This window comes from Clavispora lusitaniae (genome assembly GCF_014636115.1).
Source record: "Clavispora lusitaniae strain FDAARGOS_655 chromosome Unknown tig00000038_pilon, whole genome shotgun sequence".
Taxonomy (NCBI): Eukaryota; Fungi; Ascomycota; class Pichiomycetes; order Serinales; family Metschnikowiaceae; genus Clavispora; species Clavispora lusitaniae.
The window spans coordinates 356,750-375,546 of record NW_027093976.1 but is presented as its reverse complement, the minus strand read 5'-3'; the positions used below and the strand labels follow the sequence as shown (position 1 = coordinate 375,546).

The 18,797-nt window shown below is 48.9% G+C and overlaps 7 protein-coding genes across 7 annotated transcripts; 5 read left to right on the top strand and 2 right to left on the bottom strand. All coding sequences in view use genetic code 12, as the record gives it.

Moving 5' to 3' along the window:
* Positions 1 to 185: 185 nt before the first annotated feature.
* FOB63_001289 (putative tubulin tyrosine ligase) lies at positions 186 to 2,414 on the bottom strand (the record flags this gene model as incomplete). Its single annotated transcript, XM_002618619.2, has 1 exon — positions 186 to 2,414. The coding sequence occupies one exon, from the start codon at positions 2,412 to 2,414 to the stop codon at positions 186 to 188; it is 2,229 nt and encodes a 742-aa protein (XP_002618665.2).
* Positions 2,415 to 3,209: 795 nt separating this feature from the next.
* TIM12 (Tim12p) lies at positions 3,210 to 3,524 on the top strand (the record flags this gene model as incomplete). The annotated part of the gene is made up of 1 exon (XM_002618620.2): positions 3,210 to 3,524. The coding sequence occupies one exon, from the start codon at positions 3,210 to 3,212 to the stop codon at positions 3,522 to 3,524; it is 315 nt and encodes a 104-aa protein (XP_002618666.1).
* Positions 3,525 to 5,148: 1,624 nt separating this feature from the next.
* Positions 5,149 to 6,225, bottom strand: FBA1 (fructose-bisphosphate aldolase; the record flags this gene model as incomplete). Its single annotated transcript, XM_002618621.2, has 1 exon — positions 5,149 to 6,225. One exon carries the CDS (start codon positions 6,223 to 6,225, stop codon positions 5,149 to 5,151), a length of 1,077 nt encoding a protein of 358 aa, XP_002618667.2.
* Positions 6,226 to 8,234: 2,009 nt separating this feature from the next.
* Positions 8,235 to 8,798, top strand: MAK3 (peptide alpha-N-acetyltransferase; the record flags this gene model as incomplete). The annotated part of the gene is made up of 1 exon (XM_002618622.2): positions 8,235 to 8,798. The coding sequence occupies one exon, from the start codon at positions 8,235 to 8,237 to the stop codon at positions 8,796 to 8,798; it is 564 nt and encodes a 187-aa protein (XP_002618668.2).
* Positions 8,799 to 9,733: 935 nt separating this feature from the next.
* Positions 9,734 to 10,792, top strand: FOB63_001285 (uncharacterized protein; the record flags this gene model as incomplete). The annotated part of the gene is made up of 1 exon (XM_002618623.2): positions 9,734 to 10,792. One exon carries the CDS (start codon positions 9,734 to 9,736, stop codon positions 10,790 to 10,792), a length of 1,059 nt encoding a protein of 352 aa, XP_002618669.2.
* A 1,179-nt stretch (positions 10,793 to 11,971) lies between these two features.
* On the top strand, positions 11,972 to 12,751 carry POL30 (proliferating cell nuclear antigen; the record flags this gene model as incomplete). Its single annotated transcript, XM_002618624.2, has 1 exon — positions 11,972 to 12,751. The coding sequence occupies one exon, from the start codon at positions 11,972 to 11,974 to the stop codon at positions 12,749 to 12,751; it is 780 nt and encodes a 259-aa protein (XP_002618670.2).
* Positions 12,752 to 14,973: 2,222 nt separating this feature from the next.
* On the top strand, positions 14,974 to 17,466 carry RFX2 (Rfx2p; the record flags this gene model as incomplete). Its single annotated transcript, XM_002618626.2, has 1 exon — positions 14,974 to 17,466. The coding sequence occupies one exon, from the start codon at positions 14,974 to 14,976 to the stop codon at positions 17,464 to 17,466; it is 2,493 nt and encodes an 830-aa protein (XP_002618672.2).
* Between the last annotated feature and the right edge of the window lie 1,331 nt (positions 17,467 to 18,797).

Sequence of the window (18,797 nt, the reverse complement as noted above, 5' to 3'; positions counted from 1 at the left end):
AGTTCCAAGACCTTACGCAATTAAATTAAATCCAAGAGGAATGTTTCGATAATGATAATATCAAGTCCACCTAGTGCCACGCCAATAAAACCGATATTCTTTGTGATGCATACTTATATTAAGTTTTTTTTTTTTTTTTTCTCTTTTGTTTACTTCACAAAAGTCCCAACAGCAAATGAACCCACTCAGGTGCTGAAAACCGAATGAAGCACATCAGTTGGCGAAACTTCAGCGCCAAGCAACTCAGAAACAGGTCCCGAGGCCACCGCATCGAAAAGTGTAGAAATGAGCTCTTTCAATGAGTCACCTGTTTGTTTGAAGTCGGGGTACGAGTTCACCTCCAAAAGCTTGACGGAAAGGTCTTGGTTGACCAAGAAGTCGACGCCGAAAATCTCAATGGCATTTTCCATGGGCTGGAAGTTGATTCTGTCGACTGACGCTGCGGCCTGGAACAACTGGCCAGAGATCTGCTTAACTTGCGCAAACACAGACTCTTTCTGCTTATCGTCAAGTCCCTTCAACTGCCAAAAAGGCACCACTAGCGGGTCCTTCCCTTCCTGAAGACACGTATTAGTCAAATGGCCCGCTAAGTCCATGATTTCATCCTTGGAGTCTGGAGCCACGTACGAAGCGTCTGCAAACAACGCCAAGATATTCTCGTAGACGTAAACTTTGAGATTGCCCTGGCACACGATGTAGACCCGCAAATGGAATTTTCGGCGAGAGTATTCTTCCAAAAGCAATGGCTCTCTTTGGTACTCTTGCACCACAAAATGACGGAGCTGGGAAATAATGACACCGTTGTCATCACTGTCCTTTCCGTTGTCTGCGTCTTGATCGTCTTCGTCGTCGCTCTCTGCTTCCTCAAAAGAGTCAAAAATGGCCTGGAGTTGGTCCACAGTCTCAAAAAGACGGATTCCCTGGCCCTTGTCGCTCATGGACGGCTTGAGAATCCATGTTTTCCCGCCTTCTTCGATCTCCTGGCGAAGTTCATAGGCCTCGTCTAGCGCGTCGTCGAGAAACTCGGCGTAATCCACCTCCAACAGGTATGACTGGGGAAAAGCCGCGGCGAGAGCGGAATCCGGGTTTTTGGCGGCGTAGTGGCGAACGGTGTTGGCCAAATAATGCTTGCGGATCAAGGCTTTGCGGTAGATGAACAGCGGCACGAAATACTGCGTCGGGTGCGATTGCACCAAGTCCAAGTCGATTTGCTCGTACTCGCCATAGTGGAAGATGCGAAGGTGTGGGTTAGAGGGGATATTTTGAAGAACCGAGAAGGAAGTCTCCACAGAAAAGCCACGGCGAGCAAAGGCGACAACGAGAGGAAGGAAAACATACGACGAGGGGTCGATGGTGATGAGGAAAATGTTCGATTCCGTCTGGACTTGTTTTTGTCCCTCTGCTTCCGTGCGGGCTCTTTCAGCAGACAACTCGGAAACTGCTTCAGATGCTTCAGATGCTTCAGATGCTTCAGAGGCTCCCGTCTTTGTTTCGCTCGACGTTTGCGTAGTCTCCATCTCTTCTGTGTCGACGTCCAAACTCTCCGCCTCCAAATTTTCGATTTTCTTCTCGCCGATCGGGCCCAGCACAAACTCCGCCCGCAACGGCGTCACGCTGATGCCGTCGTCCGCCAAAACACGGCTGTCGGAGTGGCGTTTGTCTGCGAGACCGTCTCGCCAAACCTGCTCGAAATCAGGCGTCCAGGCATAGCGGCCGTCTTCCTCGGAGTACATGGACTCCCACGCATTGCAAAGCACTGGCGCATACTTGACGGGCGTCTTGGCAAGCAGGAGCAGCGGCACAAGCGGCACATTGACCAGGAAAAGGTCCACGTCCGGCTGTTTCTGGAATTCCCGGTACAAGCGAGCCACGAGCCGAACGGAAACCCGGCACGCCTCCCGAACCGTTTCTGGGTCGTGGGACGCGCTCCGGAACTCGTATGAAAGCGCCACCGCCTTTGTTCCGTGCGTCACGGCTTCCATGGCCGCACCCACCGTTCCCAGGGCCAAAATGTACAAACGACCCAGATTTTTGCCGAAGTTGGGCCCGCTCACCACCAAGTCCACCGGCTCCAGGTGGCTGCGCACGTGGTGAAGGCCAATGTCGGCGCAGGCGGCCGGAGTGCTGTCCAAAAGTACCCACTCCTGATATTCCGGGCCGTATTCTTTTCTTTCGGCGAAAGGCCCTTCGTACGAGTTGGACGGGTCCAGATCACAGTCACGTGTGTAGATGTAGTTGGCAGCAACCTTCTTGCCGGCAAAGTGGGCCTTGCCGATCCAAGACCGCTGCTGGTTTGGAACGACAACCGAAACTTTCCAATTGGTCGAGCGGCGGATCTCGTCGACAAACGGTTTCATGAACGGGCACGTGGCGTCGCTTGGCGGACCATCATCGTTGGTGAGGAGAACGTGCATGGGGGAAATATTTTGGGTTGGTTTTTGGGGCTGGTTTTTGGGAGTAGGTGATTTCTTGTGGTTTCGCACCGATGAGATTTGGGAGGTGGTAGAAAGAAGACAATAAGAGTAGAATCAAAGAGGTTTTTTTCTGGATAGTTTTATATTTTGTTACTAAGGCAGTGGATAAGAGCTAAATTCTAGGCAGAGAACTGAGTTTATGATTCGAGAGGTCTTTAAATGGTCATCAGATAGACAGTCTGAGCATTGAATCTAGCAAAGATGAGGTTATGATCACCAACGTTCTCATGTCAAATTCTAATTCGGTTGAGTAAGTTTTAGGACGCTATACACTTCGACCAATGAATATAGAGTTGAGAAGATCGTACAGTGGGTATTTGAATATGATGAGTACAGTGAGTATTTAAATATGATGAGTACAGTGAAGTAGTATTACATATGATCAGTTTAAAGTAAAGGGCCACTACTGATAATCTCAAGCAGCTTTCACGTCTCGACAGAAGGGCTTTCAAATGGTATTAAGGCAAATAGAGGACCAAGATGTGCCTATGAAGTCATTCTCAAAGCCAATGCTTGTTCCAAGAAGAGAAGTGCAAAAACAAATGTGCATTTCCATCACATACACACATCTGGTTTACACTAGCATTGGGCCATTATGTATGTATTTCTGTTTTATTTCGGCCTCATCTTCAGTTGCTCCGGTTTTCAGAGGTTTTTCGTTAGGTACTTCACCTTTCCTTCATAGGACCTACACACTCAACACAATGAGCTCCTTCATACAAACCACCACCGGCCATGTCCTTCTTTCTCGGAAATACGTCGCAGTACTCGTATGCGGAAGTCGATCCGGAAAAGGTGAAACTTGCCGAGATCCAGTTCTCCGTCATGTCTGCGACATTCAACCGGGTGTTGGCTCTGTGCGAGAAGAAATGCCTAGCTCACGAATATGGAGAAGGCGAAATCAACACCGGCGAAGCGTCGTGCATAGATCGTTGTGTGGCCAAATACGTCAAGGCAAATGCGTTTGTGGGGGAGAAGATGCGGCTGCAGTTGAGTCCGGAGTCGATGCCCGAGTACCAGAAGGTGGCGCAGATGATGAAGTCTGCTTAATGTATATAGGAATGGATGAGCATTGAGACGTGATGTAGGAAGGAGATGGAAGAGAAAGGGAAGGCGAGAGAGAGAGATGAAAGAGAGAGATGACGAAGAGATGGGTACGAAGAGAGAGAGATGAAAGAGAGAGAGATGAAAGACAGAGAAATGAAAGACAGAGAAATGAAAGACAGAGAAATGACGAAGAGATGGGTACAAAGAGATGGGCAAGAGATCAGAGGTGATGACGAACGTAACAAGATCCAATCGAGATGACGGACGACAAGACACATTCAAAGACAGATGACAGATGTAGTGACGTGACAATCGAGAAGATCGGCCTAGACATGGATGGTATCTTCGTTTCCGAATTCTTGTCTTGAACCATCACTGCATCTTCTATAGAGCAGATGATGCTACTAGTACGAATAGAAACTCAATATTGTCCCTCATGCCAAATCCTTTGAAGTTCTTACTGGAAACGGCGTTCACTTCCTAATAGTATGGCCTGCAGTTGAAAGCCATTCAATAACCCACTAGACCACCCTTTCAATGAAATTCTGAATAGACTTTGTGGCATTCATTGCTAGCAGTTTATTTTCAAACCATTGATAGGAAAGCAAAGTATTTCGTTTTGAAATATTGACGCTTTCCCCATTAATGGCGCAATCTTTTTGTCTGACCTATTGTTGGATATACTAAATACCTGTTTGTAAAACAAGCCAGACGAAACTAGCTGCAAGAGCACACAAGAGAAAAATATTAACGGGAAAATTAACCTGAGGAACTAACCTGGAAAATTACCTCGTTTCACTTGACCTATACTGTGTCCTATCAAAAGGCTTTTGCAAAATACTAATCTAGATTGACTTATGTGTCCTTGTCACATTAAACAGCGACATTCCAAGGTTAAGAGAACGACAATGTCGCATACGAGTTGTGGTGTTCGGGTTTTTTGTTCACAAATGTACGGGTGTTTGAAGATGCACGGATGTTTACGTTGAGATGTATGGGTGTTTTGAATTGGGATGTATGGATGTTATTTGTCTTTGTGGCATTTCTATTTGTGGCATTTCTATTTGTGCGAATTATCTTTGTGGCTTTCTATTTGTGGCATTTGTGTTTGTAGACTCCTTTTCTTGCTTTTGATAGAGAAATGGTTTCGCAGTAGGACTGGATCTTCACTCCGCAAGAAACAACATGCAGGAAACACATAATCACCTGGTCATCTTATTCTTATCGCTGCTTCGTTCAGACATGATTTTTTGTAATTCAAATACTCATTTTAAATAATTCATCCAACCACGATCCTAATGGGCTACCGTCATCCGAGCATGGAGTATTAAGTAGAACAATCTTTCCAATTTCAGCGTCTTTCATGATGTATTAGTTGTCATCTCGTAATTAGCCGTTTTGATCAAGGGAAATGCTTTCTAGCACCTTAGCCACTAATTATCAAATAATTAATCTTTAGCCGTGTACTAATTTGGTGGTTATTACATGTTTATACATAAATGTTTATACTGATAAGATAATACTAGATTATAGGCAGTACAATATTGATTTTCAGTGCAATTCAATGTTACTGTCACCTACAGTCCAGTGGTTTCTGCTACTGTATTTATTGACTATTCATCATAACTCATGGCAATTGGCCCTTGGTGTGGAAGATGTTCAAGGCCTCGGTGATTCTGGCGCTCATGGTCTTCTCACCCTCTCTGACCCACACTCTTGGGTCAAAGTACTTCTTGTTTGGCTTGTCGTCGCCCTCTGGGTTACCGACAGGGGTCATCAAGTAGTCCTTCTTGTTCAAGACGTAGTCTCTGATACCGGTCAAGTAAGCGTATTGACAGTCAGTGTCCAAGTTGACCTTGACGACACCGTTCTTGATACCAGTGTCAAACTCCTCTTGGGTGGAGCCGGAACCACCGTGGAAAACCAAGTACAATGGCTTAGGGTTGGAGCCACCAACCTGTTGGTGGGCGTACTTTTGGTGCTCGCCCAAAATGGAAGGTCTCAACACAACGTTACCTGGCTTGTAGACACCGTGGACGTTACCGAAGGCCGCGGCAATGGAGAAGTTTGGCGAGATTGGGGCCAAGGCCTTGTGCACGGCGAAAACGGTCTCTGGCTGGGTGTACAAGGACTCCTTGTCCACGTGCTCGTTGTTGACACCGTCCTCTTCACCACCGGTGATACCAATCTCCATCTCGAGCCATTGGTTCATCTTGGCCATTCTGGTGAAGTACTTGACACAGGTGGCGATGTTCTCGTCGTCGGTCTCCTCAGACAAGTCCAACATGTGCGAGGAGAACAAAGGAGTGCCGTTGGCGGCGAAAAACTCCTCGTCGGCCTTCAACATGCCGTCGAACCAAGGCAACAACTTCTTGGCACAGTGGTCGGTGTGCAAAACGACTGGGATGCCGTAGGCTGGCGCAATGGATCTGATGTAGTGGGCAGCAGCAATGGAGCCTCTGATGGAGGCGTTCTGGTCGGTGTTGGAGACACCCTTACCGGCAAAGTAGGCAGCACCACCTTGCGAGGTTTGCAAGATGATAGGAGCCTTGTTGTCTCTGGCGGCTTCCAAAGCAGCAACAACGGTGGACGAAGAAGTCACGTTGATGGCAGGAATGGCAAAACCTTGCTCTCTGGCGTAGGTGAAGAGTTCTCTGACGTCGTCACCGTAGATGACACCGGATTTTTTTAAGACTGCAGCCATTGTGGAAAGATGTGTTTGTAAAAGTGGATGGGGAGGAAGTTTGCGGGTGCGGATGGTCTTATTTATATGGCGGGGGAGCACTCCACTCCGGGCTCACCTGAGGTTGGGACGACATTATTGCAAATGTCCAAGAGGCCATGTCCATGGCCGCGCGACATTGTCTCCGAACCCCGAAACACCGTTTATACCTGGGCCGTTCTTGCCACACACGCTCTCCCGGAGCTATTAGAAGATGTAGACAGCATCTTGGAGTTGTTCTCTACCACCCCAGCGCTTTTTTCGGCGTTTTTTTCCTCCGTCTGGCCGCTTTCAACCACCCCCCGTTCGTGCGACATTTTTTCCCCAATGGCCCTCTAAGCGTTTGTTCCTGCAGCCTGCGCGGCCTCGGACAACTCTCGTCAGAAGTCACAAGGTGCAATCAGCAAATCAGACATCACACATAACGAAAGCAAGTGTCGTCAGCCCGCGTATCCGCATACAAGACGGCGGTTTTTCCACACGCTTCGGGCCTTCTCTTTGCGCCCAAGCCGCCGTTTCTTTTTTTTATCCCCAGGGCCGATGGATTGTGCCAACTTGCTGCCCAAGGGTTGTGGCGCACGTGACTTCCCCGGAATCTGCCCGGAGCTCACCTGAGTTTTGAAGGCCTTCCGCCGCAGCATGCGCTTACATGTTCGGGTACCGGTATCGCATCAACTGATGAGACATGGATGAGATGGTTTTTCCGATGCATTGGTTTCGTGGTTGGTCTGTGTGGTTTGGCTGTTTTTAATTGTTTGTTGTTTGTGTTGTTTTTGTAATTGTTTGTGTTTTTTTGTCGTTTGTGTTTTGTGTTCCTTTGGTTGTTTGCCGGGGCCCCGGAGGTTATAACACCGGCACTAACACCGACGCACGTGAGAGGGAGCCTTCAGTTGGAGGAGTCCAGGCGACATTGTAAGATTGTAGAACGGCAAAGATGGCGTGGTCTGGATTAGAACATCGTTGACATCGTTGAATGGTGAACTAGGTTAGGTAGTGGAGCAAGGTGAGGCGTCGAAGACGGCTAAGTTGGTGGCATCCTCGCATATCCAATTTATTCTTTCACTGGAGCATCCTCGCATATCCAATTTTATTCTACTGGAGCATCTTCTCTTTGCACAGACACACCTTCAGGTATGTTTCTAAGATAATTGTCTTGATACCATTTTAACTGGTTGACGGAAGCGGTTTATACAATGCAGATATGCTGGTTCTACATCTCAGCATACGCATTTCTTGGTGCCGCAATGTAGTTGACAGAAGACGTTAATAAATCTGTCGCTGAAACTTGAGCAGTTCGGAAATGCAGCAGTTCGAAAAGTAGCAGTTCGAAAATGTAGATCTAAGCCACTATACTTGAGGATGATAACTGAGATCAGCTGAATCCATCGAGCTGATGAAGCATGAATCAGGGTCTACATCTGAATGCTTTTGTCACCCAGTAATATAATAAATAAAAAATGAATTAATAAATGGAAAATCAAGTAGATAGGATTATTATCGCCAGTACAAGTATATTAAGTTTAATTATATCACAAGCGATGATTCTCTTGCTTTGAAATCTTGTAGTAGAATCCTGCCGTTTCCATGTCTAAGCCTCTCCGTTTTCTATCTCTGTCCATGGCTAATATATGTGCGAATCAATCACAATATCAACGAAGACACTCCTCCAGCTTATGGAATCAAACCTGAATTTTAAGTTATCCGCTCAACTGAATGTTTGCCTAGAGATTACACTAATACAGTAACTTTCACCTTTTCATATTTCATACATCTACATCTTTTCATATTTCATACTTTCGCCCTCTACCAACTCGTTTTGCATAATCATCTCGATTAATCAGCCAAGCCAGCTCCTATCCTATTCTCTCCTACTCCGGTCTTTTCTCCGGTCTTTTTCTGGCCTCTTTTTCTGGTCTCCTTCTCCTGCCCAATCTCTTCCCTCCTCGCACCCGTGCCTCTCTATACCGACCACCTCCATTCTTCCCCCATCCATGCCCAAGGTGGACTATACCGAGGATGGTTTCCGCTACCATTCGCTCGACATCGAAAACAAAATACAGTTTGAGGCGGTTTCAGACCTTATAGCCGACCATCTTTCCGAACCGTACTCCATCTACGTCTACTGGTACTTTTTCCACCAGTGGCCCCAGTACTGCTTCTTGCTCAGTCCCGAAGGGTCCGACTCCATCATAGGCGTGATCATCACCAAAGTCGAGCCTCATCGAGAGGTGCGCATGCGTGGGTATATTGGCATGTTGGTGATAGATCCTACATTCCGAGGAAAAGGCTTGGCCAAGAAGTTGGTGCAGTTGAGCATGAGGAAAATGGTGGAGTGGGACAATGTGGACGAGATCATGTTGGAAACAGAGGTGTCGAACGGCGCTGCCTTGCATTTGTACGAGCTGCTCGGATTCATGAGAACGAAGCGCATGTATCGGTACTACTTGAACACACAAGACGCCTATCGGTTGATTTTCCCGGTTCTGGCGAAACTGGCCACGAGGGTGGCGTTCCTTCCGTTTTTGAATCCCGAGACGACGCACGAGGTTTTGTAGACGGAAGCAGATCCGGGTCTTATGAAGCCTACTGGCGTTTTTGCTCCGATCTTTCACGAACTGGATTTTGGACACTCATGGGTGTTCGCCAACTGCATAGGTAACGGACATGGCATAAATGAACGTAATGTTATATCAAGAAAGAGGTGCCGAGTCCATCTTCCGTTGACATAGTCCAATTGGCATGTCTGTCTACGAGTAGAACTTGTATCGCATATGGGCACCATTCGTATCAGATTCAGTATTGGTTAGTAACATTCATTATTCAGTATTGAGTGGTAACATACATTATTCAGTATTGAGTAGTCAATATTCAGATTCAATATTCAGATTCAGATTCTGTCTTCAGATTCAGTATTCAGATTCAGATTCAGTATTCAACTATTCCTATTCAACTATTCCTATTCAACTATTCCTATTCAACTATTCCTATTCAACTATTCCTATTTAACTATTCCTATTCACTATTCCTATTCACTATTCCCAAAACTATTCCTATTCACTATTCCTATTCACTATTCCCAAAACTATTCCCAAAACTATTCAACTATTCAAGACTCAGGTACTCAAATGTTCAATAGTATATACCTAATATACAAAAACTGTAATATATAAAAATATACAAATTCTCCTTCAACCTGATATCAATATAAATTGACCCATTCAAGCACTATTCTGCATTCATTCCCTTGTCATAGTGCGACTACTCAACAACCATGCCAGCAAATATCCACACAATCAGTCTGAAAATCTTAGCCTGAAAATCCCATCTGAATATCCCAACACAGCCAAAACAGTTCCAATATCGTACTTAACATCACTATTAATTTCGGCCATCCAGCAACCCATCTGTGCCTGCACACAGGCCCAGCACATCGCCTGTATACCCATCCACCAAACGGTAAGTGTATCTTCAAAACCGATAAGATAAAACCATGCTAGATAGCCGGTCTCTCGAGGTGATTTCCCGCTTCAAGCTGGCAATCCTCACCCGCGCGCAGACACAAGAAAGATCCTCCAACTTGCCCACGTCCAACCGAGGCAAAAAACTTCCGTCCTTGGCGGCTAGAAACCACGCCCTCACGCCCAAAGTGGTGGAATACGCGGGGCAGGACCATCTTGTGCTCACCAACGACGTCATCGAAAGGTCGAACTACAGAAACAAGCGCCGCTGGCTGGACTTCTACGGGCCGGAAAACGGGCAGTATGGAGATTCTTCCGATGGAACGCTGGCGTCGGAGCTGGACGACGACGGCCTGTCGAGCGACGACGACGACGAGAACCCGTTGAAACGAATCAGAATCAGCGAGATTTTGGCGCCGTTGACGCACCCGGCCGAGTTGGTGACCCATCCGGCCGTGTCGAAAACGTACAAGCTGACATGTCTTGCGACCATGGCGTCGGACCTCATTCATCTCATTGAGGTGGAGCAGAACACGCTCAACGACCTCAACAAGCTCTTGCAGGTGTTGGACGGCGAAGACTGGTTCTACTTGCTTGAGGAGAACATGGGGCTTCCGGAATACGACCACGGGCTAGACGAGAGCAGGGAGAAGGAAAGCGACAAGGGCGACACGACGGGCGACAAGACGGGCGACAAGACGGGCGACAGCCAGCCCGAGCAGAAAAACGGCAAGCAGAGCGAGGACTCCGACAAGGACGAAAAACCGGCCGACGACAACAGAAGGATCACACGGTTGTCGTCGTCGTCGCCGGACAACAGCCAGACCGTGACCGATCCGTTTTTCGCTCTCCCCAAAACCCTTGCCATGTACGAGGAGGCGCAACGTAAACAGGCGGAAGAATTGCAGGAAGGCGGAGACGAGTTGGAGTTGGTGCAGCAAGACTTGGTCAACTACTTGCAGGTGAGTATCCAGCGGCAGTACGAGTACATCCAGAACCTCACGACGCTCAGAAACGGCGTGGTCAAGGCTGATCGGTACAAGTCCGACTTGCTCAAGTGGGGGAAAGAGATGCACGAAAAGAAAAACTGAAGCATGGATACGGCCCAGTGACTGGTCAAAGGGCATCGGAAACGATAGATGTGTTCGAAAGATCAAAGAATTGCGTATGACAGAGCACTATGAAGCGGTTAGATACATAAAAGTACAGTGAATACAGTGAAATGAAGAGGCTGGCTTATAATGTCAAGCAAACATAGATAAAACATGCCAGAGACATTAGCTTTTGTTAGATTACCAAGCGATCAATTGCTGTGGTTTAGCATGGTGGGTTGAGTCTTCAATCGCATGAATTATCAAGAAAATGTAACCTCATCATTGTAATCAGGTAGAAGTGGCTATCGAAAAGGAGAAATAATGAGCATCTTCGCCTTTTTGGTATAAATGATGTCTGAAAGCACGGGCCAGTTTCAAAGCTTAAAGTGGTATTAAAATCTTGGGAACTCCTTACTATGGGTTTTCCGATGGCACTTATTGGAATACGATCAGAGATTGCATTAGAAAAGATTACGTGCAACGTACTGAATAATAAGAGTTCTGTAACAGTACAAGTTTCCTCGTTCATGTATGAAAAATATACGTGATGTAATTTTTGCTCTATCTATCAAATTGCCCATATTGGTTAAGAGTAACTTACTTAATGTTGATTGAAATATTCTCAGAATTAATTTTATCAGTAAAAGACTTTCAATCGTCAAGTTTGGCATAAATGAACAACCCAAGGGCCTTGCGACATTAGTGCTTGATTTTGAATAATCGAATTCATTCGGTTTATTGTCCTTTTTTGACTTTTTTGATGAATCTGTGCTCAGAAGCAAATAGCTCTAATTACTTTTTTCTTATCTACATTTTCTTCCAGCCTGTTTTCACTACTTTGCCTTTGGTCAGAATCCACTTCTTCCCATTTGTGATCACGTGACTTACAGCCGCTCGCTCCATATTGGAACACTACACCAAATTTGTACATTCTATTTATCTTTCTCATTATTATGCAGTCTTCAATTCCAGCCCATTGCCGTGGCCATCAACACTGCTAGCCTAAATCATCAGTACTGGCCTAAATTAACGGAACCCAGTTTAGTGTACTGCACAATGGACAGAAAAGTTGAAATGTACTGCATATAGCGCCACCACGCGTCGCGCTCACACGCGCTTCTTCCTTACTTCTTCGCTTTTCCACCAACTCTTTTTTTGCTAAACTTTTCTCCCCCAATGCTTGAAGGTAAATTTGACGAAGCCAGTCTTCTTAAAAAAATCGTGGACTCCATCAAGGACTGCGTGAAGTTGTGCAACTTCAACTGCACAGAACATGGCATCACCGTCCAAGCCGTGGACGACTCGAGAGTCTTGTTGGTTTCGTTATTGGTTGGTCTGTCGGCGTTTTCCGAATACAGATGTGACCGTGACATCACGTTGGGTATCGACTTGGACTCGTTTTCCAAGATCATCAAGTGCGGCAACAATGAGGACTACTTGACGTTGTTGGCCGAAGACTCGCCTGACAATGTCATGACCATTTTCGAGGACAAGAAGAAAGAGCGTGTTTCGGAGTACTCGTTGAAGTTGATGGACATCGACTCGGAGTTTTTGCGAATCGACGACATGCAATACGACTCGGTCATCAACATGCCTTCGACAGAGTTTTCCAAGATCGTCAGAGACTTGAAGAACCTCAGCGAGTCGCTCAACATCACAGTCACAAAGGACTCGGTCAAATTCAGCGCCGAGGGCGAGTCCGGTACTGGTTCCGTGGTTTTGAAGCCATACAGCGACATGGACCACCCTGAGGAGTCTGTCTCGGTCAACTTGGAGAACCCTGTGGACTTGACTTTCGGCTTGAAGTACTTGAGCGACATCATCAAGGCCACAGGCTTGTCGGGCACCATCACCATCAAATTGGCCGACAAAACGCCTGCCTTGTTTGAGTACAAGTTGGATGCCGGCGGATACTTGAGATTCTACTTGGCTCCTAAGTTCGACGAGGACGACTGAGCAGACACCGCAGCGGAGCAGGGCTCAATGTACTGGAATACACATACTAATAGAGATGTCTTTTGAATGGTTGTAGGATAACACACGGTGCTTGGACAATAGGGAAAGTTGAGCCGATCGCAAAACACAAAGCATCGCAATTAGAGCAAATAATAAGAACCACAATTAGCGCAATTTCCGCCAGACCTTGGGTCTTGGCTGGAGGAACCGTTTACTAGCCGATATTCCTGTTCAACAAAGAGAAACTTTGCTTTGCCCATTATCATGCATTTCTCAGCAGTCAGCCCATTTTCGAGGCCTTGTTTCCTGTCGTTGGCAATGGGTCCTTTTGTTTTCAAGCCGATACGGGGTATTGCATAAAACCCACATTTGCATTATTCTCTCCATTATTTTTTGCTCTCCCAAAGACAAACGGGAAAAACTCCGTCGTCCGGCTGATTGCCGGTGTTTCCCAGAATGTTGCAATGCAATTCGAGGATTATTTTCAAAGTGCCAGTTTTTGGGTCTTGTCATTTCTGTAGCCATCACATTCTTCTGCGAAGTGGTTTACCACTTCACGAAAATGGAAAAAAATCCATAGCTTAGGCCGAGAGGAAATATCGCAGTCTTCCAATCATTGCATTATGCGAAAGAGAGGGCGTCTTGTTCTGCTGTCTAGAAAACTGAATCAGTTGATGTTAAGATCTCTGGACTCATGACTTTGAAATTGCTTCAGCAGAACAATGCTAATTTCAAGAGCGACCATTCCTGATTTAAAGAAGATTGCTTTCATCGTTTTCAAGCAGCGACCTATCCTTAAGACTCCAAAACATCATTGAATATTCAGACTTTGAGCTAATTCACATTTCAGCTATTACTGTGAGATCCTCTTGAATCCAGCTCTATCAGATTGCCTTTGCTCATCACCATAGGGAGTGGTAGGACTAGGCTGTTCAAGACTGAACGAAGTTTTCGAGTGGCAAATGCTCGAATCTAAAGCCCATGAAAATTTAGGCTGAGCAAAATTCTTTCGTTCCAATTTGATTCAGGCAGAAACACTTGCAAACCTTCGTTTAGTGCAATTAGATTCCTAATCTGTCACACACCCCTCACCCATTATCGATGTACTACAATGACAGGCGAGAACCCAACATTTTCCCCAACGGCGAAATGAATGTTCTTGGCTTGGGCAGCTATTGTGTCAAACTGCTCAAGTTGACGACTGGGCTGGGAAGGTTGATATTCCTTGACCAAAAGTAGAGTTTAAGATGAAGCGGCGGGCATTGTTACTGTCACAAATCCACATTTAGTGAAGCAAGACAGCAACAACAAGCGAAGAGCCCAAAGAAGATGGACGAATTAGGAAATTTGATGGAAGCGAGAGCGCATGGAGGAAAAAATAAGGGGTATACAAAAGGCAAGAAGGCAAAAAAAATACACGTACAGAAAGAAGCCTTAGTGGATGTTGGGCAGCTATGCTAGCAAACAGTAGATGGTCCGTTTGCATGTCGAAAAATATGACAGAGCCGTGTCCAATGTGATGCAAACATTCCAAACCCTTTCGAGACATGGGTTAGGAGCGTGGGCGGCGACTGCAAAGCCCACACAGTACTAAAAGGTTTGGCAACGAGGGCGATGGCAGAGAGGAGATCATGCATGAACATGTTGGGTATAGTGCAGCGGCATTCGTAGGTTGGCGCGCGTCGCCTAAAACGGGCATTCGCTTGGACAGGCCGCAGGGACAATCTGCGTTCCTGAATCAGCAAATTGCCGTTTACGGCAACACACGCGCGACAAGAGCGGTGCGAAATGGCGTTGTTTGCATGTCTAAAAGCAGGAGCTGCAGCGGCCCGCACAAACACCGGGATCGTGCATGAAGCCCATGCGTGGGCCTACGCTGTCTCGGGTCCATTCTTGGTCCCCGGCCCAAACACAGGCGCCTGCAAACGGGATGCGGCATCTTTAGGAGCGCCGTAGGTGGATCTCTCAAAAACCCCCATTGTGTGGCGGGCAATATTTTTTCGCAGTTCTCGCTTCTGCATTTCTTTTGCTTCCTTTCGTGCACGCCTCTCATTATTAGACCATTCCATCTGGTTGGCGCTGCCCAACTGCGGCTTGTCTTGCCATGATGAGCACCGGAAAAATACCAAGCTCCATTTCTCATCTTTTCTGGCCAACCCACTCTAGAAAAGCACGCAGCGACAGCGCAGAGGCCCCTCGTTTGTTGCCTCAGCCGTGTGACCATGCCCGATTCTCCCGCAGTGAAACACGAGCGCCGATCTTCGTCTGTGGCCCACTTTCAGTTTGCGCCGCCCACTGCGCCAACTGCGCCAACTGCAACTGCGCCAACTGCGCCAACTGCGCCAACTGAACCATACACTGCACCAACTGCACCATACACTGCGCCGTCCACGGTTTTCGACCTCGCAGAGTCTCCGGCGGTGCCGTTGCTACCGCCGCAGTCGGCGCCCATGTCTTTCGCCGAGTGCGAGCCCATGCCGCAGGCAGCTTCGGCGCCGCCCGACTACCATGCCCAGCCGGCCGATTTCCATACGCTGCTTCTTGGCGGCCAGTGGTTTTTGGACAGTGAACAGGTGCCGTTCAAGGCGCATGCGGCGCGGACACACACCAAAAACGTTTCCATTTCGCTGTACTTCGACACGGTGCACTTGCACGACAGCGAGCCCCTTCCGTTGGGGCCGAGCCAGGCGTCTGTGGGGCCGAGCCAGGCGTCTGTGGGGCCGAGCCAGGCGCCTGCGGCTGGCATGGCCAGTTCTAGCAGTGCGCTTGCAGGCGCCGAAGCGGCGCAAGCTTGCGAAGCCGGTGAAGCTGGTGGAGCTGGTGAAGCCGGTGGAGCCATAGGTGGTTCAGGCAGGCACGAACTTTCTGGTTCTAGGCTCGACGTATCTGGTTCTGGGCTCGACGTTTCTGGCCCTGTTCCTGCCTCTGGCCCTGTTTCTACCTCTGCCTCTGTTCCTGTTTCTGCCTCAGTTCCCGGCCCTGATTCTGTCTCTCCCGACTTGCAGCGCCTCCTCTGGCAGATCCGCGCCGTCGACGCCTTCAACTTCAACACGTACCTCCTCGCGCTCCTCCGCGCCGAGGGCGCCGCCGTGCCCTTGGACGCCTTCTACAACCTCTTGTACAACGACACCGCGCTCGACCGGTGCATGGAGGTGCGCGCCTGCGACCGCGTCGACCGCCGCAGCGCGCCCGGGCGCTTTGCGCGGGCCGTGCGGCATCTCCGCGCGGTGTTGGCGGTGTTCGCGCAGCCCGACCGCCTCCAGCAGTATTTCCCGCGCGCCAACCTCGGCGAGTGCAAGTTTGCGTCCATCAACGTCCACGAGGTGCGGCGGCTGTTTTTGGCGCTCAAGTTGCTCACCACCACGTTGGTGGTGGTGGAAAACCCGGGTTGTGGTGCCGTGGCCACCATCCCGCGCCACACCATCTACAAGGTGTACTATTTCTTGTGCCAGACGCTCATGGCCAAGTACCCCACGCCGCAGCACGGCGGCGACCGCAGCATTGTGATGGGCCACTCCAAGTTGGGCAAGTTGCTCAAGCTCGCGTTCCCGCAGCTCCGGGCCAAGCGCCTCGGCCGCCGCGGCGAGTCCAAGTACAACTACTTGGGGGTGGTGTGGAACGAGGCCATCGTGGACCGCGCGACGCTTGCGCAGTGCGCACTCGACTTGCTGCGGCTCCAGGAGCATGTGCAGAAGCTGGTGCGGAGCGTGATGGCCGCGGCGGCGGGCCAGGACCAGGTGGCCGAGGCGTGGCGGGTGGCGCAGCTCCGGCGGTGCGAGCAAGCGGCCACTTCTTCAATTTCTTCCATTTCTTCCGTTTCTCCCTCCGTTTCGTCCATTTCTTCGACCGCGCTGGACGTGGCCGCGCTCTTGGACATGGCCGCGCGCGCGCGCCACCGCCACTATCTCTTCGAGCAGGTGTGCGTGCGCCTCGAGCGCGGCGCGGGCCCCGCCTACTTGCTTGCGGTGGCGCTCGAGGCGCTTCCGCGCATGATGGAGCCGGCGCGCGCGCTCGAGGCGAACGTGTCGTTTTTCGCTGCGCGCATCGCCGCGCACGGCCCGCCGCGGTACGCCCCGTTGGTGCGGCGCCTCGTGCGCCTCCGCGCCGTGGTGGCGGCGCTCGACACCCCGGTGGCCGTGCCTGCCTCTGTCCCTGCCCCTGTCTCCTCTTCGTCTTCCTTTTCCTCTTCTGCCTCTTTTTCCTCTTCTGGCCGCCTCGCCGCACACATGGCCGCCGACGTGGCCGCCCTCTTGGCCCGCGACACCACCAGCCCCTACGCCCAGGACCGCTGGTCGCACTTGCGCCGCATGGTGTGCGACGGCATCGTGTACACCACGTTCGGGCGCCAGTTGTTCGCGCCCGCGCCCGCGCCCGCCGACGTGGCCGCGCGCCTCGAATGCGCGGCTGGCGACTTCCGCCCGTTTCTCGCGCGCGCCGCCCGCTGGTCCGCGCCCCACTTGGCCCGCTGGCTCTGCGGCGCCGTGCACAGACACCTCTTGCGCGAGTTGGCCCAGACATACCCACCGCCCATGGTGGCCGAGTGCTGTGCTTTCGCCTCGAACCAGATGCTCCAGTTCATCAGCAACGAGCACCGCCGCCGTGGCTGGGACGCCAACAACGGCGTGTTTCGCCGCTGGTGGCTTCTTTTCTCCTTTGCGCACGAGTATCTCGGCGTGGTGGGCGACGTCGAGGCCCTCTTGAACGAGCAGGAATGAAGAAGCAGCGAACACCATGTGAAGTTGACCATTGGACAAGTTGCAGCCATGCCATAAGGTCATTCTGTTATGGTCATGGTCATGGTCATAAGATTGGTCATAAGATTGGTCATTCAGTTATGGTCCTAAGATTGGTCATTCTGTTATGGTCATTCTGTTATGGCATTCTGTCATGGTCATTCAGTTATGGTTGGTCACTGGTCGACAGTCATTTGCCCATACCATTGGCCATTCGGTAATTGACCAACCATGGTCTTTCATTGACAACCATGTCATTCATTGACCATGGTCTTTCATCCCATTGATCCCATGGCCAGTCATACATGGTCTTTCATTGACACCATCATGATCATGAGGCAGAACCGTTATTGATCCATAACATCAGTAACATGGTGATGTCCTAAGACCGTATACCATCCATTCGAGATCTAACCACTGAAACTAAGCCTCTGGCCTAATAAATGCATGCCTAAGGTTCAGATATCTTGGGTCCTTGCTCAGTCATGTGCCACAACTTTAGGGATATCAGCCGTGTTAGACTCGTAAATAGAGCGTTTAAAAAGTGGTTGAGCTGTTGTGAACAGATTAAAGTTCAAAACTCTAATGCCGCAAGATTAAGGTTCGAACGCTCCTTCGTGCGCAACAGGTTTGTATATTTAACTTACTGTCATCAGGACAAAATTACTCCGATAAGTATGAGCGACGGACGTAACTGGCTTATTCATATAGGTTCCTCCTATTGTCGTAACCGTATTGGCATATTGGCATGTTGGCATATGGCATTGACATATTGGCATATTGGCATATTGACATATTGACGTATAGACATATTGGCATATTGACATATTGGCATATTGTCCGTTGCTTTCGTATTGGCATATTGGCATATTGGCCGTTTTGTTTGTTTCCGTCTGTTTGTCCACGGAATAACTTAACAGCCAGCCCTTCAGTCCACATAGTGCGGATTCGAGCAATCTATGATTCTATCAGAGACAATCGAGACTGGTACAGTCAATCCAAATAATCCGCGCCTGGGCAAAGTAGTTCGCCCGTCAGAGAATGAAGGTCGCCCCAAAAGCCACTCGCGGCTCAAGAAATCAAAATTGGCATACATGGAAACGTGAATTCGCAGAGTGAACTCAAGTCAGACAAGAAGCAAAATTCGTGATAAATGAATTAGATATTGGTGATAAAGTGAATTAGAAATTCATGATAAAGCGAATTAGATATTCGTGATAAAGCGAATTAGATATTAGTGATAAAGCGAATTAGAAATTCGTGATAAAGCGATTTAGAAATTCAAGATAAAGCGAATTAGATATTAGTGATAA